Source organism: Bos indicus, chromosome 10, assembly GCF_029378745.1.
Source record: "Bos indicus isolate NIAB-ARS_2022 breed Sahiwal x Tharparkar chromosome 10, NIAB-ARS_B.indTharparkar_mat_pri_1.0, whole genome shotgun sequence".
Classification (NCBI taxonomy): Eukaryota; Metazoa; Chordata; class Mammalia; order Artiodactyla; family Bovidae; genus Bos; species Bos indicus.
Window position 1 is genome coordinate 30,284,459 of NC_091769.1, and position 23,798 is coordinate 30,308,256.

The following is a 23,798-nucleotide window of genomic DNA, read 5'->3' on the forward strand; positions in this document are numbered from 1 at the left end:
ATTCTACTAAATATTACTGCTAAGCTATGGCAATAAAGAGTTGCTGCTGCTACTGCTGCTGAGTCACTTCAGTCGTGTCCGACTCTGTGTGACCCCATAGATGGCAGCCCACCAGGCTCCCCTGTCCCTGGGATTCTCCAGGCAAGAGTACTGGAGTGGGTTGCCATTTCCTTCTCCAAATAAAGAGTTAGGTTAGGTTTCTTAAAAACTTACAGGATAAGCATTAAGTTAATGGGTGCTATGTAACTAGTTAACCAAGTAAGAAGTTAATGCTTTATTACCAACTTCTAAGTGTTTCTGAGTGGAGAGAGTAGGGGGAAATCACAAAATAACCAATACACTGATTTAAAAGGTTTAAATACAAAGTTATGTGGCAGCCTGGAAGGGAGGGGAGTTTGGGGAAGAATGCATACATGTATATGGATGGCTGAGTTCCTTTGCTGTCCACCTGAAACTATCATAACACTGTTAATTGACTATACTCCAATATAAAATAAGTTAAAAAAAGGTTTAAGTAGCAATAATAGTTCAGTTGTTAGTTACCAATTTACTGTGTCACCACCATTAAGTCAATCCAAACCAGCCCTTCCTCTACTTCACCCACCAAATTCCCATGCTCTGTCAAGGTTAATGGGTCAAATTTTACTTCTTGGATAACTCTAATCACACTGCTTTATACATATTTATAATAATAATTACAATACAAACATAAATACAAAATGATGATATGATATAATAATATCGTGTCTTATTCATGCATTTACTCTAGTACCTACGCCCAATCCCTGGCTTATAATAGGTCTCAGTGTTCACATAAACAGTGATAAAAATGCCAAAATGCACGCTTCAGCTACACAGGTAGCTGGCCAAATGATGAATGATGGCAGTTTCCTTTATCTTTTAGGAAGAATATGTTCTTAAAATTTTACTGAATTCACCTGAATCAAATGAACTTATTTACAAAACAGAAACAGAAACAGATTATGAACTCATGGTTACCTGGGGAAAAGGGTGGTGGGGAGGGACAGACTGGGAGTTTAGGATTGATAAGTATAGACTGCTATATTTAAACAGATAAACAACAAGGATCTACTGTAAAAAGAAAAAAAAACAATAAAAGAGTAGCTATGCAAGCCTGATTTCACTTCATTATTTCACATTAGTTACAATGTGTTTTAGTAAGAAAACATGGCTTTCGTTTTCAATATGGAGGACAGTTTGTTTTCCTAAGATGCTGTTAGATGGCTATTTAATTTTTGAGTATTCTACGAAAGAGATGTTTATGAATAATAACAAAATCTGGTATAAGCATCCCTAATACCTGAAAAAAAGTGTTAAAGAGTGTTATAGGGACCAAATGTTACAAAGATCATATAATAACCAGACAGAGAATTGGGAATTGAAATATTTATCAAATGGCTTTTTGTCTCTGCATAATGTGAGATATTTGGGGAATATCTCTATTCAGTCTCATTTTCTGTTGTTTAATGGCCTTGATAAGGATCTAGTTTCCCTTATCAGAAGGAACTGTACAATATCAATATATAATAGCAGTTATGTTGAGGGGTGTACAATCCCTATACCCCACCAACCCGAACGAAGAGAAATTCATTTAGGTGGAAGGAGAAAGCATACCCTTTTACAGAAGTTCTCATGAATTTCTACATTTGTGACACACTGGATTCTTGAAAGAAATGTTATCTTTAGGTTACTGCAAGTCAAATTGTTTTTCACTTCCTCCACCTTCCTTAGAAGCCCAAGGGGTCATGCCATAGGTGGGTGGTTCCAAAACTAGTAATAGAGGTACAATGCTAGAAATACTTAGCATGAGCTCTCACACAAGTATTAAAACTTTATTCAGTTCTCCTCCTCTCATCCTTCTAGAAGGCTCTGTCTCTAGGCAGAGCACAGCCACAGCGCTACTGCAGGGGCAGCAGGGCAGCACGCTTGCTCCTCTGAGGAACTCTGCCCTCTAGTCCCCCGTACGGCAGTGCAGTTAAGTGGCTCTACTACGCTCATCTCCACTGTACAGACTAAAATCTTCTGCAGAATCAAATGCAGCTATTTCCCAAAGACATGTTTAATGTCTCCCCCACTGGATTCTAAGCTTCATGGGGGGAGAGATAATGAATGTTAGATTTACCATTATATATCATGAACCTAGCATACGGCCAAATAACAGAAGGATCTGAGAATATCTGTTAAATGAATGATCAAACACCACAAACATATCAAAGTACTAGGCAAAAAAAGTACAGGGTGGCAGCATGAAGAGATCGGGTTCCTTGGAGCTGTAACTTGAAACTGGGGCAATGGGAACTGCTACCTTCTTTCATGATCTCCAGAGGATGGCTGGGGACAGTTTCACTGACTTGCTCTGAACGAGTCACAAGCATTTCTATTTGTAGCTGGACTATTCAAGTCAGTAGGGACAAGAACAATGAATGCTGGAAAAGGGACCAGAAATGTCTCACTGTTCTAGCTTCTGAACAGCTCCACAGTGTCCCAAAACAGGTCTCTGGAACCAAAGCTGAATAGTCTAGCTTCTACACAACCACCTGCTTAGTCTATCTGGATGGGTAAAAGAAATATGGCAGGCACTAACTTAAAGGGTTAGACAGTTACCACAAGACCCAGCAATTCTACTCCTAGGTACACAAGCAAGAGAAAGGAAAACATAGTTTCACACAAAAACTTGTACATGAATGTTCACAGCAGTCCAAATAGTCACAAAATGGAAACAATCCTGGCGTCCATCAGCTGATGAATGGGTACATAAAATGTAAAATATTCACAAAACAAAATGTTATTTAGCAATTAAAAGGAATGAAGTATCAACACATGCTACAACATGGATGAATCCTGAATACACTATGCCAAGTAATTTCATTTACATGAAGTGTCCAGAACAGGCAAATCTATAGACAAAGTGGAACAGTGGTTGCCAAGGACTTGACGGGGAGAGGAAGGGAGTAACCGCTGATAGGTATAGGGTCTCTTGCTATTTTAGAAAATGTTCTAAAATTGTGAATATAGTTGTATAACTCTATGAACATACTAAAAAATCATTGAACTGTACACTTAAAATACAGTTTATTTATACACAAAAAATCATTGAATTATACACTTAAAAATAGTTTATTTACACACTGAATTGTACAGCATGTGTATTATATCTCAATAAAAATGCTACTAAGAAGAAAATATGGAAGATGGAAGGTTTCCTTGGTATCCTGAAATTTGAAAGACAAAATATTTTACTGCTTCTTAAAAAAAACAAAGACATGAAAGACTGCATCTACAAACCAAAAATTCTATGAGGAGCTTGATAAAATTCTCACTAAGATACCTAAACTATCTGATAGCTGAATTACAGGTAATTGGCAAATTAAGTTTTCCCCCCTCTGTGCTTCAATAAAACTACCATCACTATCACCAGCAGCCACCGAAGAAGCTGAACTTCCAAAACAAAAGTTTGGCAGATATAAAGAGGATTAATTTATTTGGATAAAGAAAAGCTGGATATGTGAGACAATAATGAAATCAGGTTCTTTTTTAAGTCTTCATTTATAAGCATTTTATTATCATCATATTTCTCTTTATTTAGTTGAGTTTTCGGAAAAGTCAGGTAAAGAACAGCATAGAGATAAAGTCATGGGAATGTGGAAAAGACAAAAGTACTACAGAGTAAGAGAAAAGGTGGGGAGAGGAGGAAGCAGTATTCTTGTCTTCATACTGTGAGCCTGGATAAAGAGATTTTAACTAGGTAAATCATAATGATGCCCTATTTAGCAGCAGCTATAAATTTCAATGTGGAAAGGGAACTGCTTTTTAGAAAAGTTAGTTTCCAAAAACATGTTTGACACTTAAGTAAAAATAAACTGTATTTTAGAATGTTATAGTCTTGAAATTATTTCTTGAAACATTACATCTTTTGTTTACTCCTACATAAAAGTTATTGGCTTAGTGGAACATGAGCACTCTGGGTTAAATATCAAATAGATCTTGACTTAATGACAACATTAAGAGAGCATACAGAATTTTCTTTATATATCCATTAAATAAAATAATAAAATGAACTCTCCTTACATTTTTGCTAGTAAGTCATATGAGATGAAGGTTTATATAAAACTAAATGGCTGCTTTGTAATAAGGAGATATTATTCCCACAAAATCTCCAGCACATAAATACATCACAATAAATGATAAAAATAGGTTACTGTTTGTTTTGACAATTCTTAATCCTGAGAGAACAAATGGTTCCTTTATCCTCTCTAACACTGAGCTAAAAGACTGTGCCGGGTAAAGTCAGAAATCCTGTGCAATGAAAAATTTACTTGAGACTTTTTACCACTTTACCTCCTTTAATTTCTTACATTAAATTTCAAACAGATATAGGATACATATATATAAATATATGTGTGTATGTATAATATTTTATGATCAAATGCTATCTCTGAATGCTCCTGAAGAGAAAAAAAGTTAAAATGACTAAAATATTTAAGATTCAAAAAATTCAGAAGCAATGGCAATGATTACACAAAGAATATGATACTGTTACATTCCAACAAAAAGCACCAAAAATTGCCATAACAATTAACTATAACAATTAAACCTGAAAACTACTTAGCTATGAAAGCTCAAAACTGAAGCAGATAGTAAGATTCAACACTATTATAAAAATGCTTGCTTACATACCTCAGATGGCCCACTGCCCTGGTTCGTACTAGAGACAGAAGAATGTAGTCGTTCTGTTGACCTTGAAATCTGTCAACAGTTGTCACCTGGGAGGAAAAAAAGGGGAATGTGGTAGATTTTCAAAAGCAAAAACTCGTGAGAGATCATTAAAATAATATGCTAGAAATAAAAATCTTATCCTTAAAATAATCAATCCCCAAAGAACATAACTATATAGTTGGAACTGAAGGAACAAGTAAATGAACCCTATGAAATAAACCATGGTAACTAGATCAGGCTATGTCCCTATGTCACACTTAGAGCACTCATCTTTAACTCTGGATAATGAAGTAACTATTTGTGGTTTTAATAGTCTTCCCTCTACTAGACTACTCAGCCCATGAAAGCAGGGACCATCTTTGTTCATTATATACCTAGTATCCGTTTTATCTTCTTGATATAAGAGAGAGTAACTTTCCTTATTAAGTTTTTTTTGTTACTTATAAGTAAAAGAACAGAGATAGAGATTCTTATATTTCTAAACTTTCTATATTTCAAAGTTATTAGTTTTTCATTTTCACTCTCTATATCCCTTATGGAATGTTCCACAGTATCTGTTCCTCCCCATTCCTTTTGTCTCCAGCTCTGATTTTATTTTACTTTCTGCTAGTTTCCATTTTATCTCTTCCTGGGTTCTTCAATTTCTTTGTTTTGTAGCCTTCCCTTACAGAAGTGGCTACTTCATTAAGCATTTTAAAATTCATACCCAAGTATGCATTCAACATTTTCATCTGTTCTAGGCCAACATGCTTTCTGGAGTATGTTATCTTATCAACTAGTGTGTTTATAAATTGAGCTTGTGCTAGTTTCCTTTTCCCCTCTATTTCACCACTGATTAAGTGGGTTTCTTAGGTTAACTATGTATTAATAAAGAAGATAGGCTGGGGTGAGCACAACTGTTTCCTAAAGGCTCAGTGATTTTCACAACAGATGGTCCTCTTTTTCACTGTTACTACAGACAGTCGTTTTTTCCCAAATATTTTTCACCTATAGTTTCCTCTGAACCAATCTGGGACCTGAAAGGCTTCTGCTCACCCCAATACCCACATCCACTGTTGAGTAGGAATGTGGCTCTTACACTTCAAAGTATGCCACTCACTTTCAGAAAGTGTGTTTTTGCTGTCCCTTTCAAGACTGATCCCCTCGATTCTCTTCCCCTACATTTTCTTCCCGATCTTGAGTTACACGCCGTCTCACTAAAAGTGTCATTTGTTTTCTCCCCCTCCCATTTTCCTCTTACTTGTGGATGATTTCCAAGAAAAGACGAAAGAGCTTTATACAGCTACGTTCACAACCAAAGTCCTAATTTCTTCATTACTAATACTATATTTACGTTTTGTTATTCTAATTTTTCTAACTTTTATTGATAAAATCAGGGATCTTCATTTTTATTTGATATCACTCTGTCATATAACATAAGAAATAAAAAAAATAATAAAAAAAATCCTGAGGTCTGACTATACTTGATTTTCCTTTATCCCCAAGAAAAACACTTTCTTATGCGTGTATACATGCACACAGAGACACACACACACTAAGAAGCAGTATGAATTATACCTTTGTAAAATAAGATAAAAAAATGCTACAATTCCTATTTCTATTGTAAAGGACATATATAATTAGATATCATTTACCAACAAAAAGTTTTAGAAACAGTTATTTCTGGTTACTATCAACAAAAATCTTCCATGTGATAGGTGAGACAGACATTCACAGTAAATCAACAACACTGTCAGAAGTGTCAGAGAATAACTTACAGAGTTCTTATTATTTCATTTTATCACATATTTTAAAAGGAGATAGCAAAGTAGAACAACATAAATAACTCAAATATAAATCTTTCTATATTGCCAGCAACATGAATGACAGAACATATTATAAAATTACCTTATTCGGTCTTCCAATCAATGGATTGCTCCCGCATCGTCTGTTGATGATGTCACGAATAAGATGCTTTTGCCCATTATACGTTGTCAGAATGCTGATCTTGTCAGCAGGGTAGCCAAGTAAGCACATGTACATAAAAAGTGCCACTACGTATTCTGCCTCTCCAAGATTCTGTAACGAAAACATTAATCAGATTGTGCATTTATTTCCCTTTATAGACAAAAATCAGGGCTTTCCAGGCTAGTGGTAAGGAATCTGCTTGCCAATGCAGGAGACCTAAGAGACGCGGGTTTGATCCCTGGGTTGGGCAGATTGCCTGGAAGAGGGCAGGGCAACCCATGTCAGTATTCTTGCCTAAAGAATCCCATGGACAGAGGAGCCTGGCAGTCCATAGTATCATAAAGAGCTGCACACGACTGAAGTGACTTAAGCATGCAGCACATATAGAGAAAACTGTTAACTAGTACAATTTGCTCGTTCATCACACCTCAAGAAGTGACAAGTTACTATCTTGGACAAGTGAATATCTCTCATAAAACTGAGCAATTAACTTATCCTAAATTAACAATGATACATGAAAATACCATATGTGGTAATTATCTGTCCGTATTTCTGTATGTATGTCTTGTTTTTAAAAAACAAAGTGGGATACTATAGATACACTTTGCAACCTGATTTTTTCATTAATATAGCATAAAAATCACTGCAGATGGTGACTGCAGCCATGAAATTAAAAGACGCTTACTCCTTGGAAGGAAAGTTATGACCAACCTAGACAGCATCTTAAAAAGCAGAGACATTACTTTGCCAACAAAGGTCCGTCTAGCCAAGGCTATGGTTTTTCCAGTGGTCATGTATGGATGTGAGAGATGGACTATAAAGAAAACTGAGCATCGAAGATTTGATGCTTTTGAACTGTGGTGTTGGAGAAGACTCTTGAGAGTCCCTTGGAATGCAAGGAGATACAACCAGTCCATCCTAAAGGAGATCAGTCCTTGGTGTTCATTGGAAGGACTGATGTTGAAGCTGAAACTCCAATACTTTGGCCACCTGATGCGAAAAGCTGACTCATTTGAAAAGACCCTGATGTTGGGAAAGATTGAAGGCAGGAGGAGAAAGGGACGACAGAGGATGAGATAGTTGGATGGCATCACTGACTCGATGGACATGGGTTTGGGTGGACTCCGGGAGTTGGTCATGGACAGGGAGGCCTGGAGTGCTGTGGTTCATGGGGTCGCAAAGAATTGGACACAACTGAGCGACTGAACTGACCTGATAGCATAAAAATTCTCCTTGTCAGTAAACCAAGTTATAATATTATTCTTAGTGGCTATTCAGTATTATATGGAATAGCTAAAGGTGTAATTAATTCCTATTGATAACATTTAGGTTGTTTTTCTTTTCCAAAATAATTTGAAGTAAAGGAAGATGTGTTGAACATTTTACCATATAAGTCTTTGCAAGTTTGTCTATTTTTTAAAGGATAAATTCATAGAAGTAAGAATATTGCTTTTAATAAGTACTAAGAATATGTCCACCACATAACTTTCCTACTAGCATTGCATGAGTATAGAATTTCCCGAACCTAACCCAAAAGAGGTGAAAATATGCTCCAGTGATTTATACTTGCTATACATGTATCTTTGTGAACTGTATATTCTTGTCCTTATTATATTTTTCTATTGGCTGTTAATTGTTTGTTAAATGATGAAAATAAATTCTGTTCTAAATCAGTATTTTTCTTTATGATTTTGGATTTTGTAAGCTTAAAAAACCTTTCTCATCCCAACATTATATATTTATCAATATTTTCTTCTTTCTAGTATGTTTACTGTTTCTTTTCTTTGGTTTATATATTTTTAATCCATTTGAAACAGAAAAGTGTGTGTTGTCTGTGAAGTGGAAATCTAACTTTCCTTTATTCAGTGGTTGGCTAAATGGTTCAGTAATACTAATTCAGATAGTAAGCCAGGAAAATACAAAATAAACGTAAAAGTTTCTTGTTTTTTCTTACCTGATAAAAGTAAGGATTAGGCTCAGATTCTCCAACTCCCTGAAAATCTTCAACGTTAATGAGCTGGAAGTCATAGAGCAAGCCAGCATTGGCTGTACTGAACTCCGGCAAGAGCTGCACATGGGGTAAGTTTCCTAGATTCTTATACCGCCAGTTGTAGAGGTTGCACAAGCTTTCAAAGACAAATCCCCCCAACAGGAAACATTAGCAGTGTGCATTCCCTTTTAATACGCCTAAGGGGGTTTCTAAGGAACTGGGTTCTTCCTGTTAATTTCCATATTACCTACTTTGTGCTCATTGTTTTAGCAATAATGTTTTCGGAACCTTTGTCTCCCTACCATCAAGCAAATCAGGAGACTGTATATTACAGAAATGATAACTCTATTATGTTTTCTAAGGTAAATGCTATCTTTATTCCTTAAATAAGAAAATCAACTACAAGTACTACAAGTAACTCTGAGAGGGAACCTATATATTTTATGAATAAGAATTAGTGTGTTCTCTTCTTGTTCATCTCTAGCTTTAGATTTCAAAGTGATATTAATCATATGTCTTTTGGGGCCATGCAGAAAAAGGAGGTAACAGTGAAAGGACGCCCTTAGTTTATAAGTCACTTAAATTAATCTCAATGAATAAAATGAAGGAACTCATTTGTTCAATTCACAACCCACGCTGAAGGCAATAAAGGTATTTTCCAATTTGTAGATGTGTATCCAGGCAAGTTCCTAGATAGCAGAGAGTGCTAAGAGTCTATACAGAAGATGCTATTGAATAGTTGGATCATGGAACTGATGTCCTTAAACAGGAGTAGTATCCCTAACATCCAGTCCCCTGCTCCCGTCTCCCATTGCCCAGTCTCCTTTACCTTGCTCTGGCCCTCCCCTGGGCATCAAGGTCTACAGTAGGAACTCCAACCCTGACAAAGCGAGTGAAGAGGGACTGCTCCATGTTTGAATACTTCTGAAAGGCCATGTTCTTAATGACTGGAGGTAACTGGTGATGATCACCAATCATAATCCAGCGTTTTAGTCGGCTAAAACCATCCTGAGGATTCTAGGAATAAAAAGTGGGGAAATGGCAAAATAATTAATGTAGTACCCTGTTAATCTCTAATTCATGGCACAAGATTGTTGCTATTCACATGATGGCTTTAACTGTTTACTAATTCTTGCCATTCACCAGTTCCACAGAGAAGAATCTGGCAAATTTACAGAATGACTTGTATGGGTACCACCCGCTGACAGTGTGTGAGGGAGGCTGGAAGGATTGAGAAGGCAGGCATGGACTCACCCTACACAGGGTAACCCAAAGAGGTCTGGGAGGCTTAGGTCCTAATCAGGCAAAGGGTGCACAGAAACAGATGCCCAAGCAGGGAAATAGAAAGATGTCAAATTGTATCACAATTACAGGCAGCAGAAATTATACCTTCTTTAATTTCCTACTCTATTACTTCAATTTCCTACTCTACATGTCTCCTTGTTTCTTGAAACATATTTTGATAAAATAAAAATACCAGATAACTTGGCTTTATAAAACAACTTTTGGAACCCAATTATCTATAAATTAGAGGAGCCTCTGTTCTTCAACCATGAATTCCACATTTTTTTTTTAACACTTCCATAGTAAAGACTATTGTACAATAAAAGAAAACATCCTTAAACATCATCATTTAACTAAAACATTTCAGGTATAAAATAAAGAAAAATAATGTACCCAGGGATCAAAAATAATTCCAGAAACAACTCTAAAAGAAATGAAAAAAAAAAGCTCGTCTTCCCTCCAAACTGCATAAAAATGTAATTTTTTTGAGAAAAATTGCTGTCTTTTCAAAACTTAGAGACAAACTATGAATTTTTATATAGTACTCCCAATAATACAAACTACTCAATAACCAGTGAATAGATTAAAGGAAGTTTATGTGCTTAAAATAGAATACTAAACATCACGAAGTTAAGGAGAATACATAATCATAGCAATCAGCACCTCCAAACTCTAGTTTTCTGATTCCACCCTCCAGAATTCTTAAACCTCTACTTTGTCTCAATTTCAGTATCTTACCTGTAGAAGAAGAGGTATAAAAGTTTCTATCTCCAGAATCTGAGCAGCTTCCTCCATTAAAATGTTGTCATACTGAGAAATGGAGAAAAAGAAAGCTTGTGAAACAGACAGTTTGAAACCCAAACAGCTACCACCATGACTGTAATAAGCATCCCCAAACCTCTCAAATAATTCAGATAAAAATAACATACAAATTATTCAAACAGAAAGTTCATGATCTTCTTTACCACTGTGCTTGAATACTCATTTCCAGGAATGTTAGGCACTGTGTATCTATAAAATAATGAAAAATCAAGTCTTGCTACAAACGAAGGAAATTTCATTCTTTGTGAATCTTTTATCTGCTCAATTTCTTCTAGATTTATTCTCCTCAGGTTTTATCTTTCCCTTCCTCTTCTAATTCTGATTGCTATTTATAGTATGATATCCTATTCCTCATAAAATACCTTCTTTGAGACTCTAAGCACAAAGTAGACTTCCTTTGTTTTCTATTTTCAAAGTTTTCTCCCCTGATTTTTTTTCAAGGAAGTGGATGGTAGGGGGAGTATATTTACTCTTAATGCTTAATTAACTTTTTTTCTTTTAAGTTAATTGTTTATATATCCTCTGGTTTCTGTGCTGGAGAAGGAAATGGCAACCCACTCCAGTATTCTTGCCTGGAGAATCCCAGGGACAGAGGAGCCTGGTGGGCTGCTGTCTATGGGGTCGCAGAGTCAGAGACGACTGAGGTGACTTAGCAGCAGCAGTTTTTGTGCTACTCATTTTTACCAAAATATGCTTGTATTTGTTCAAGACTGGTAGCTGGATTTCTATTGGACATGATGAAATTTAAGGCTCAATTCTGTACTGTTTTCTAGTGAAATTACCTTAAGTTTTAGGCATGTGGGTAGGTATCTTCTCTAGCTCTATCTGATGCTAAATTTCCCTATTACAATGATTAGTTAGGTCATCCTGGTGGAAACCTAGGAGGAGGGGGTTCAAAGAGTCATATTTTCTCAGAAGTTCCCACGTGGGGTCTCAAGGTGATAGACACAATATGGAGAACAGAATGGGAAAAGCTCAAAGATGACAGCTTAAAGAGACTCCTTCCTGAGAAACCACTCTGAAAATCTAAAGTGATTTAACTTATAAAAATATATCTATAGCTCCTGTTAAAAAGGAGATTTTAATTGCAAAGCAAAATTATGATACAACTATACTGGGTATATTAAGGAAGGAAAAGAGTACACAAAAATGCTTGCATGTCTCCTTGGAGACAACACAGAATCAAAAGACAATGCCTAAAATGGAAATTTAGCATTTTTTATTGATATAAATGAAAAGGACAAAGGAAATATTAAAAGAGTTGAAAGACTAGATAATTGGGGAGTGGGGAGTAATGTTAAGGGATACCCTCAGCACTCACAGTATCTATCTTACTAGCACAGTGTAAGAAAATGATTAATGAAAATGTGATAAGCTACAAGTAATGTTTTGTAGATTAGGCAAGTGAACAGGTGCATGAGAGCATAAAATGCTCAGTTTAGATTGTATCATTTCCCTGTGTTGTGAAAAGTAATATGCTTTAATAGCAAATCCAAAGTATATTTTATGTGTCAGCCCAAAGCAAGAACAAAATATTTAGGTGCAGAATTTTCACTAATTTGCAAAAGGTAAGTTCACACCACTAGGTTAAGTTCACACTACCTTTTAATAAATTATCATATTTGTCCTACCTTCTAGCTGAGGAAACTTTAATCCAAGATTGCAACAATTCTATCACCTTGAATTTATTTAGCACTTATCTTCCACTGACCTCATAAACTTAAAAAGTCAGCTATATTCATCCATAACAAGTGTTTCGCTAACTTTGAATTCAAACCAGTATACAAAACACTAATAACATCAGATAAACCAGCTGGAGGGAAGTTAAATGATTTGCATTAAAATCAGAGCTTAGTCAGTACCACTAGCAAAGTCACAAAGTGTCTGCAAACTCAAATTTACTGATCAATTATTACGTTACATTTCAACTGAGCGACAAGTAACAGGCTGTCTTTACCCTTTACCTCCAGTCCTTATCCTGAGATGGAGTCATTTAAATATCTTGGTTGACAGTCTAAACAAGTGTTTCCATCTCCTCATACAGAACGCTTTTCATTTACTGAATGAACAAATAACTGCAGTGGATGAGTGCTTAAAAGGTAAATAAGGCAAGCATACAGATTTCTAATAGGTGAAAAACACTGTCGAATGTTTTTATCAAGTTTTTAGTTCTGTTTGGAGATTCTTTTAACACAGTGAAAGTAAGTTAATTTACCTTAAAAAGTATTAGAAGTTATTTAGATAGTCATATGGCTATAATGTTACTTTAAAGACATATTAATGCATCTAATAACTAAATTTAGAAAAATTAGATTTATGACAGTTTACTAATCGTATAAACATGGGAGACTATTATCACTTTAGAAACATTTTAAAGTAATTATACATGCAAACTTCAGTAAGAAGCAAACATTCAAGGGAAAGGGCCAAGTACTAAGGAGAGAAGAGAAAAGAAAGGAACTAACAGCTGCACAGATGAATTAAGGAACTAAAATACAAGTCTTTACCTTGAAACCTAACTTGACTAAATCATGTCGTTTTAAGGCAGCATGAGTACAGGTCATAGCAATGATTTTGGCTTCTTTCACCAAAAGGTATTTAGATCTGTCTAGTCCACTTCGAAGCAGTTCAGAGGCTCTGAATTCCTATGGGAGTGGGGAAACAATGAGATACTTGTTTTAGGAAAATCATGCATACGTTCAATAATCCAGTTTATGAGACTTTATGTACAACCTTAATATAAATATCTCGGTGGTGCCAGTAGTAAAGAACCCACCTGCCAATGCAGGTAAGACATGAGATGTTTGATCCCCGGGTTGAAAAGATCCCCTGGAGGAGGACATGGCAACCCACTTCAGTATTCTTGCCTGGAGAATCTCATGGACAGAGGAGCCTAGTGGGTTGCAGTCCATAGGCTTAGAGAGTCAGACACAACTTAGCTGCAGCAGCATAAACTAGGCCTATCATCCAACTCGATGAACATGAACTTGAGCAAGCTCTGGGAGTTGGTGAAGGACAGGGAAGCCTGGCGTGCTGCAGTCCATGGAGTCACAAAGAGTCAGACCCGACTGAGTGACTGAACTGAACTGACAGAACAATTCTGTCCATGATTAATAAGTTACTAATTAAGTTCAAATAATAACTGATATTAAAGCTACAATTTGGACTGATTTTTTTGTATAAGGTAAAATATTTACTGTATCAACAAGAATACTGAATATCAATCACCCTTGTACCTACAGGAAAACAGACACTATGTCAAGCATTCATAATGAAAGGAATTTACTGCAAGGAACCCATTATGCAGGTGATGGAGGAGTAGAAAAGCCAACCAGCAAATGGTGAAGTAACCCAGAGATTGGCAACAGCAGAATATTATGACCATCTGTAGGCTGCTGCTGCTAAGTCGCTTCAGTCGTGTCAGACTCTGTGCGATCCCATAAACGGAAGCCCACAGACAGAAGCCCACCAGGCTCCCCCGTCCCTGGGATTCTCCAGGCAAGAACACTGGAGTGGGTTGCCATTTTCTTCTCCAATGCATGAAAGAGAAAAGTGAAAGTGAAGTCGCTCAGTCGTGTCTGACTCTTAGCGACCCCATGGACTGCAGCCTACCAGGCTCCTCCGTCCATGGGATTTTCCAGGCAAGAGTACTGGAGTGGGGTGCCATTGCCTTCTCCGGTAGGCTAGGAAGGATAAAGAGGAGGAAGTGTTATCTAAGCCCAGAACCTGAGGTATCATTATAAGCTGGAACAGCAGTGGACCAGGTCAGCAGAAACTGGAGTCATGTAAGGGATAAAACCCCAGGCCAGAGAGCTGGTGGTGAAAAATCCTGGCTTCCTTCTTTCCTCTATTTTTGTCACATTTCTCATTGGCTAAGCCCAGCCAGAAGTCAGCTGACATGAGAGGCTGGGAAATCAAACCTCCAAGGACCAGTCTCAGTCCAGACCATGGCAGAGGATCCCAGAGCAGAGTAGGGGAATTGACAATAGATGGATGTAAGGAGTAAACGAGCCATGCAGAGTACCTAATATCAAGTTTTATCAAGTCTGAACATTATGTCACACTTATGTCAGACTTTTAAACATTTGTTTTGGTTTATTTATTTTTAAATAAAGCATCACAGGCACAGGTGGAGGTACCCTATATTTCCTTCTTCCCACTCTCTCCCCGGACAGCTATTATTATAAATTATATGTTTTTATCCTTTTATATTCTATTTATGTAATCATAAGCATACCACAACACAGTTTTCCAGGTTTTACAATTTTATTTATCATTATCATACTACATATGTATATAATTATATATTTATTATTCTGTACTAACCATTCATCCATTTCTATCCACCTACTCACACCATGTGTCAATGTTTACTGAATATTTACTATCTGCCAGATATCGTTGTAGGAAGTAGGGATAAAATCATATCTAAAAGGTACAAAGACTTTTAAGAAGAGATGATCTTTGCCCTTTTAATCTGAAGTAATCCTAAACCTTCTAACTGAGAGGAACGTGAGTCTGAAATGTGGTCCTTTTACAGTATTGCTTTTACAGTCTTCCGGGGATGTTTCCAATAAGGAATGAGAAAACTAGGAAGCATCCCAGGGCCCTGGGTCCCAAACATTCTTCTCTGTCCCCTGTGTATAGCCGTGATTCTTATTTCACCTTAATAATCAGGAACATCTTGGATAACACAGCAACCTCACTTTTTGCCCACTAGTCAAAAGCATAAAGAATTTAGAATGGCCAAATTCCCAATCAAGGAACTACTGTCAAATCTCCTTAAAAAAAGCATTCCTTTCTTAAATATGAATACTTTCAAACCAGGAAAAAAAAAAAAAGGGAGATTCAATTCATACCGTAATTTTTACTTATTTCTTCAACATGCTTCTAATAATTCCACTTAAAAGTAATAATCTTGTTTGCTAGATTTGAATAATCTACTTACTTAAAAAAAAAGAAAACCAGCTAAGCTTAACACCTTTAAAAGAAAGTAAAAAGAACTTGAGAATCCTTACCTCAAGCTGAGTAAAGATTTTCTTAATATGCCTGAAACAGCCTTCAGCAATTTCCATGTCTTCTTCATAAGATCGGCCTTTAAAAATGGGTTGAGGGGCATTTGCAAAGTACTCATGAAAAGGGAAGAAAGCGGAGACTTCAGTAATATCTGGCATCGTGTTACTTTTGTTTTTCACTTTGCTGATATACTCTTCCCAACGAGACATTACCTGTAAGAAAAAGAGACCTGAGGTTAAATTGGCCAGCCCTTATGTTTTAGATGGACTTCCCTAGTGGCTCAGTGGGAGAGAATCTGCCTGCCAGTGCACGAGACTTGGATTGATCCCTAAATTGGGAGGATCCCTTGGAGAAGGAAATGACAACCCACTCCAGTATTCTTGCCTGGAAAATCCCATGGACAGAGGAGCCTGGTAGGCTACCGTCCATGGGATTGCAAAGAGTTGGTGTCCAAATGACTGAGTGACTAAACAACAACGTTTTAAATAATAAAATAACAAAAATTCGCTTAGTCTGGTCTTCTCTGGAGGTCCAGTAGGAAAAGGAAAAGAAAAGCAATCTTTGACCCAACCAGACTATTTCTTATCCAAGTCACTGACAAACTGCTCTTCTTTTATAAAAGTAAACTTCAAGACTGTAGGGTAAAAAACCCTTAAAACATGTACAGATGGGAAAGAACCCTAGAATCATCTCATGGGACTTTTTATCTCAGATGTTTCAGACTTCCCATGCATATTCAAAACAGTTTATGATCGATGATCCAAAAAGCCCTCTTTGAACAAAGAAATTCCTTATTTTTTCACTATCTCAGTTTCTTTCCATATATGGTTAAGTCCAGCTCTAGTAGCTTTTTAATCAATTTAGCACTTGTCAACTCTTCTCCTAGATCTTCAAAATTTTTTGAATTCTCTTTAGTATACATATAAAAAACTTCTGGTTAAGCTGCCTATGTATTTGAAAGCTCATTTTATGACTTTTTGGGTATAGATAGTTTAAATATATGCTGGTGTAAATGTTACCTATGACCCCATTCAGTTCCTACTTAATTTTTGTAATTCTCTCAGTTTTTCCGTTATTACTTCAGTGTTTGTCAAACTGTGGTCCTTAGGCAGAATGTCTGAGAAGCTAAATAAAAATGTAGATTCCTGGATATCACACTGTATTAAAAGAAAGTCTCTGTGGACAGAGCTTGAGAATTTTCCTTTTCAACGATTTTCCTAATGTGATTATTGTGTGTTGAAAATTGTTGATGTACACTGTGAGGCCTCCAGTTCATATTTCTCAAATTTATTAGTTAGGCCTCAATAATTTATGTCATTTCTACTACTCTTAAAAGTAGTTTTCACTAAGAGCCTGGTGATTTTTATCTTGTGACAAACACGCACCTAAGCATGATCATTACTCCATTATCCAAAGTTCTGAAGAGGCCAAAATGAAGATAACTTTGCAACACCATGTATCTGTCCCGTGTTCCATAGGAACCATGAAATATACTCATTTTGAATGAACTCAACTGGTTTATCAGCTTATAATGAGCATAAACTTTTTTTCATATACATTTAAAAATTTCAACACTGTGATTTATACCTAAAATATGCAAATAGCATTAGTACAAAGAGAACAAATAGAGTTATACAAAAATCTTCATTATTTTATGTTCAGTCCATTTAAAATTACTAGTAAACCAAGTAAGTATTAAAATTTTATGTTTATTCATTTTATTTGGCTGTCTATTTCTCATTAATTTTCACACTCCCAAAATTAACTCTAACAAAAGCAAAAACATACCTCCAAATTGAAGTCAAAGAATTTTTAACTTAAACTCCTACTTTGAAATCAATTCTATAACAAAATGTATTTTTGGAAATTTAAACAGAAAATATGCTTTTCTTTATTCCTTGATTAATATGCATATTAAAAGTAAGTTAAAAACTGCATCTGTTACCACTGGGTAGCTAGACTATTTAGTTATATTTCTATAGTAATGAAAAAAAAATGAAAAAATAAAAAAGAGAGACTAGAAACTTTGTCAATAACAAAAAAGGAGAAGAAAAAAATTTTAAAGTAGCAACACTGGCCCAAGTTATTTAGCAAAGAAAATTGAAGACAATAGGAGACAAAACATTTAACATCCACAAATATAGCTTTGGCAACAGCATATATTTTAATCTACTTGAAAAAATAATTTTCAAGAAAGGATCTCCAGAACCCGTCCCAGTTTCTAAATAAAGAGTATATTCCAATAAAGTATGATTTAAATATCTTTAATCTCTTATACCTGATACAAGAAGAAATAGCCCGCAGTTTCACAAGTGTATGAAGCATCTCCTGGAACCCCTAGACTCTTCTGCAATCGTTTGACTTCTTCTAAAAGTTCTATTCTTCGAGCTAGGACATAATTAACTCTTCCATACCTAAAAATTTCAATTAAGTAAAAAAGCAAAATTATATTATGAAGACACTTTCAAGGAAACTGTCAGCAAAATATTTAAGAAAATCATAACAGAAATAATAAATGGGCAAAGAAAATAAAAGGTAGAAAACATAGCTTACATTTACTAGGTAGCATTGGTATAAAATAACTCAAGTGGTATTTCTTTAGTTATTTTGTACCAAAGCTACTTAAAATCTACTGCTGGATCAAGGATGTTGTGCAAATGTGTTGGTGGTCTGTGAGAAAGGAAAATTAACTATATTATTAAACACCTTTAGTTCAGCTATCTTTTCTTTTTTCTTCATAAAAAGACCGTTGCAAAGAAGAAAACACCATAGTACATTCAAGTGCTAGTTAATCTCATAACAAACCAGAATATAGTTTACAAACTGGCTACTCTGAATACCACTATCATAAAAGGAGGTTAGCTCTAAAACTTTTGAAATGTAATTTCAAAATTTATTTGCTTATTCTTTGGCATTGAACACAGCTTGGCATCTGGACCAAATAGGTTCATAAATATTTGCTGAATGTGTAAGAAAACTGAAATTTGGAGAGTACCTGGCCCAAAGCTAGGTAGTTAAGGAAAAAAAGGGGAACCAGAACTGGATCCCAAAGCCTGTGCAAATTCTTCCCACCATAACAAAGCGCCTGCTACAATTTCTCACCACCAAAAAGCAGCAGCAGCAGCAGTATACAATGGAATCCTATGTAACATTTGCTCAAGTATTCTGTAAATCTAAAACTATATTAAAAAGTCTCAATTAATTTTAAAACGGGAAAGCAATGTACAGGAATACTTCATTTTATTGGGCTTCACTTTACTGTACTTTGCAGATACTGCGTTTTTTACAAATTGAAGGTTTGTGCCAACACTGCATTTAACAAGTCTACCACTGTCATTTTTCTCCAACAGCATTTGCTGTCTGTATCAAATTTTGGAGATTCTTGAACTATTTCAAACATTTTCATTATTATTATATTTGTTATCTGTGTTCTGTGATCTCTGACATTATCACTGTAACCACTTTGGGGTGCCATGAACCATGCCCATGTAAGATGGCAAACTTAACTGATGAATGAGCATGCTCTGACTACGTGTTATGCTCCATCAATTGGTTATTCCCTCATCTTTTTAATTATGACAAAGAGAAAAATGAAATAATTGCACAATCAAATAAACACACACATTACTAATAAGGCCTGGAGCTTGACTTACCCATCAGAAAGCAAAAAGAGTTTTTCCCCAAGAAAATTGGTAGTACCAGAAATCACTTTAAAAATTCTACTTCTTTTCTATTGTAATATTCTCTAAAAACTATAAATTATATTGCAATACACTTATAGTTACAGTACTTAGCATTTCATCAGCCTGAATACATTCACTGAAATCTGGATTAGCAGATTTTTAGAGTTGAGTCCACTTAATAAGTTAGGTTCAACAAGAAGAAATACCCATGGGAAGAATTCAGAAGCATTACCAGCTGTTCAAAAATTAAGAATCCAGAGCCCTAAGTAACTTAAGGTGTGTTGATCTTGCCCTCTGACTTTTTAGAAGCTAAAAAATATTTGGTGAGCTCTTTAATATAAGAACTCTAAATAAATGCAACGTAGTAATTTAATACTCTTTTAAGTTCTTTTGATGTCTATAATCAATTTAGTAATGATTACAAAAGTAATGTTCAATAGTCAAAGGCTGTATTAATTATGTACAGCTGTTAATTATGTCTATGTCAGAAATCAAGCTTTAAAAACTAGTTTAATTATAAATGAAACAAGCTGTTTTTTATACAGCAACTTTGAAGGAAAAACCAAAATACTAATAGCAGAAGAAATCTGACTTGTAAAATTTTAGTCACTTTATGTCATATTAACATAAAGTCCAGCTAAACTGGCAATAAATTCCTGAAATAATACTTGCAACCCCAAAGTTTATACAATCACTAATCTCCAATTGCATTTTGTTAACTGAATCTACCTAATTGGGCCCAGATTAAATGAAATTAAATGTCTAGATGAAATGTAAAAAGCAATTGTGTAAAGTTGTATAGTTTGGGTTTGGCAATGTTGACTTTAGTAAACAGAAAGCAAATGGAAATCTGCAATTTAAAAAAGATGAACAAGATAACTCTTGTTCTGAAATAACCATGTGTTTGAGGGGAAAAATGACATAAACATGTAGAACTCGAGCAGAGGGAAATCATGACCAGACTTTGGGGTCAACCTAGTATACCTATGTAGGTTATGCTAAAACCCTTCAGAATTCAGTTGGATTATTCACTGCTCTCTTTCCTGTTGTTTTTTTCTTTATTAAAGAAAAAGAGGAGAAGGTTAAAAATTCTTCGTATACTATTTCAAAACTCATCCCTGTTTGCTCACCTGCTGAAATCTTTCTCTGTCTCCAGCTCTTCTTCTCCATGACCAAGACGCAGGAGGTGGCGCTCGTCAATGTCTAAAGCCATGATTTTCTCAAACAACTGGTTCAGGGCCTGAAGAACAAAAAAAAGAACGAGTGAGTTTTAAAGAATCAGTAGGCTCCTTTAAAAGTAACAAAAACTAATGATCACAAGGGTAGAAATGAATGAGTATTGCCCAGTGAGATCAGAAGGAAACATATTAGGTCATTTATAATTTAAACGAAATAGTGTTTTTATTGATTTGTGATAATGCAGTATATGTATGTGTAGTCAAATAATAACTGGAAATCATAAAAAGTCATCTGTCTATTACATCTCTGATAATTTATGAAAACATAAGGCTCTGGCTCAGTTTCTATTTCCCTCAAGTAGTAATAATTATTAAAATAATTAACAATCACATCAAATTTCACTTTACTCAACAAAATTTCTATGAGTTGCAGAAAACTGGAAGGGTTTTGTGGCTGGAGAAGGCCTCCCAGGAGGTGTGCTGGTAGAAGGCATCAAGAGGACCTCGGAGAGGAACCCAAAGTGCAGCACTCAGATCTTAGGCTGAGAGTCTAAATCAGCTCTTGACACAATAAGGAGCAGAGCACTAATTGTAAACTGTTCTGATGAAAGACATTTACCCATGAAATGTTCATCTTTGGGGCTTCCTGAAATCCTAGCACTTAATATCTGAACATCCATAGTCACAAGGTTTTGTAGAAAGGCAAACATTTCATTGCATTTAAAGATACACTAATAAAAATGACATTTAAAAATCAGCCCCCATTCAAATATTTCTCTGAATTTACCACTAGTCTAGCCCTGACCATGAAGTCAATAGCCAGTCTTGTAAACATCCAAGCTATAAAGTATCCAGCCATCTTTTACTACCAAAATTCTAGCAATTAGAGCTCAGAAACTGATGAGATAAAACAAAATTTTCTGAAAAAATAATTCACACTATCCAAACTCTTAATATTCTCCATCTAAAACTTGAGATACAATAGATCAGACCACATGGCATTACTCACTATTTAAACCTTCCCTATCTAAACTTATGAACCACATAGATTTAGAGGGCAAAAAATACTCGCACATGGCAATCTCAGAAAAAACTGTAAGATTTCATCATGAATTAAAGTGATGTTGGAGAATGGCTTGAATCACATATTCAAACCAAGATCTGGTATACAAACTCTGAAAAATAAACAATTTGTATTAAAGAGGATGATTTGATTATCAGAGGATCAAAGACATCTTTGGCTATTTTTGCAAAATAACATCATCTCTAAAACAGTGCTACACAAGTCAGTCATAAGTAGAGGATACTACAGAAAGTCATTATTGAGTTATGACAAAATTTGTTTTTTTAAAAAAAAAAACCAGTGTGTTAAAACAATACACGAATAATATCTTACTCATTCTAAGAAGTTGAAAATAGGTAAAATTATTACAGACTAAATTTCATTAAACAGAAGAAAGAAAAAGTCTTTACACAGTTTGCTTCTTTTATCAAGATAAAGTCTCAATTACCCTCTCCCCTGCACAATTTTAGTATACCATGCCAGTTACTTACAAACATTAAAGATAAGAAAACAGAGTGAATGAATTGGATGGACAGTTAATAGTTTTAACATTCTGGGATTAAAAGTTGATGAATAACAGAATAAATAACATTGAACATTCTAAAAACCCAGTGCTTCTTCACAGACCAGTTTTAAAAAAAAAAAAAAACTAGTGAACCGAAAGCACTATTTTTAATATGTATTCAGAGAAAACAAGTACCTTTGGCACAGACTACTGTGCAAGTTTCACAACATGTTTCAGAAGATTCTGAGAGCTGCCTGTCACATTTACATGAGAATTAATAAATATTACTTGTTCTTCCTTATTTCTATGACAGCTTTAGAATAAATACCCTGGCACACATATAAAGATCATTTTTCATCCATTATTTACAAGAAAGGAGTTTGTTTTTCTTGTTTTAGTTATTTATAAAGTGTCAGTTGCTCAGTCGTGTCCAACTCTGCGACTCCATGGACAGTAGCCTGCCAGGCTTGTCTGTCCGTGGGATTCTCCAGGCAAGCATACCGGAGTGGGTTGCCATTCCTTTCTCCAGGGGATCTTCCTGACCCAGAGATTGAACCTGGGTCTCCCACATTGCAGGCAAATTCTTTACCAGCTCAGATTCTTTACCATCTGAGCCACAAGGAAGCCCCAGCCATTTATACATGCTTTATGTATTGGACCAGCAACCTCAAACAGTCCACCCATGTAATACACATATTCATATGTATACTTCATAGGAACTTAAAATTCAACCCAGTGTCAGTATGATACAGGTTCAGTCTTTTAGGAATATCCATTCTAGTAGCAGAAAAATACTACTAGCAAGGGGTAACGCTTTTAAAGAAAAAGGTCTAGCTAAGAATGGAAGATGGGGGGAAAAGTCAATTTCCACGTATCCAAATATTCCTCTCAGCTTTTCCACATGTGGACTGCCTCTATTAGAACGGTCTGGTCATAATCAGTGATAATTCAAGATTAATTCAACAACAAACACTATGGCCATCAGCCTTTGCTGGTATGCTGTGTGCCCATAATCAGGTTATCATATACGCAGAAATCTACACTGTGCTTCCATGCGTCTCCTGTTCCATACATGCACATCCACTTCATACTAGCATGTGCACACATGAGCACACATGTACACACACATTCCCTTTTTCTTACCTGATTGGAATGAGTAACAATCAGAGTCCTCTGCTCTGGGAAATTGTGGTAGATGTTGGATATAATTTGAACTGCCACATCTGTTTTTCCTGTACCTGGTGGGCCCACAACCTAAAAAGCAGATGAACACATAGCAAACTACTGAATTACCACAATGTTAGAAAAAGAACATTTTAAACCTGAAAGATGAAACAAGTTAAAAAATTTGCTGGGTAAATTCAATGCAACACGGAGAAGGTAAGAGTTAGTGCACTTGAAGATGAATCAATAGAAATCAGCCATCCCGAATAAAAAGCAGAAAAAAAGATTCATGCCTTCATGAATCTATGGGGCAATATTAAAAGGTCTGATATCCTTGAAGTTCTAGAGAGGGGGAAAAGTATACAGTGTAGAAAAGTATTTAAAGAAATAATGGCTGGAAATTTCTCAA

The 23,798-nt window shown here is 35.6% G+C and overlaps 1 protein-coding gene across 1 annotated transcript in view; it reads right to left on the reverse strand.

The window, feature by feature from the left end:
* The window catches only part of AQR (aquarius intron-binding spliceosomal factor), an 88,448-nt gene that overhangs the window by 13,436 nt on the left and 51,214 nt on the right, over positions 1 to 23,798 (reverse strand). Inside the window, exons 23-32 of the mRNA XM_019968473.2 lie at positions 23,369 to 23,479; positions 20,610 to 20,719; positions 18,075 to 18,210; positions 15,799 to 16,008; positions 13,288 to 13,425; positions 10,697 to 10,768; positions 9,504 to 9,691; positions 8,639 to 8,810; positions 6,625 to 6,795; positions 4,699 to 4,784 (exon numbers count right to left, since the gene is read on the reverse strand). Of these exons, the coding sequence (XP_019824032.2) occupies positions 4,699 to 4,784; positions 6,625 to 6,795; positions 8,639 to 8,810; positions 9,504 to 9,691; positions 10,697 to 10,768; positions 13,288 to 13,425; positions 15,799 to 16,008; positions 18,075 to 18,210; positions 20,610 to 20,719; positions 23,369 to 23,479 (1,394 nt within the window). The remainder of the gene's footprint in view (positions 1 to 4,698; positions 4,785 to 6,624; positions 6,796 to 8,638; positions 8,811 to 9,503; positions 9,692 to 10,696; positions 10,769 to 13,287; positions 13,426 to 15,798; positions 16,009 to 18,074; positions 18,211 to 20,609; positions 20,720 to 23,368; positions 23,480 to 23,798) is intronic.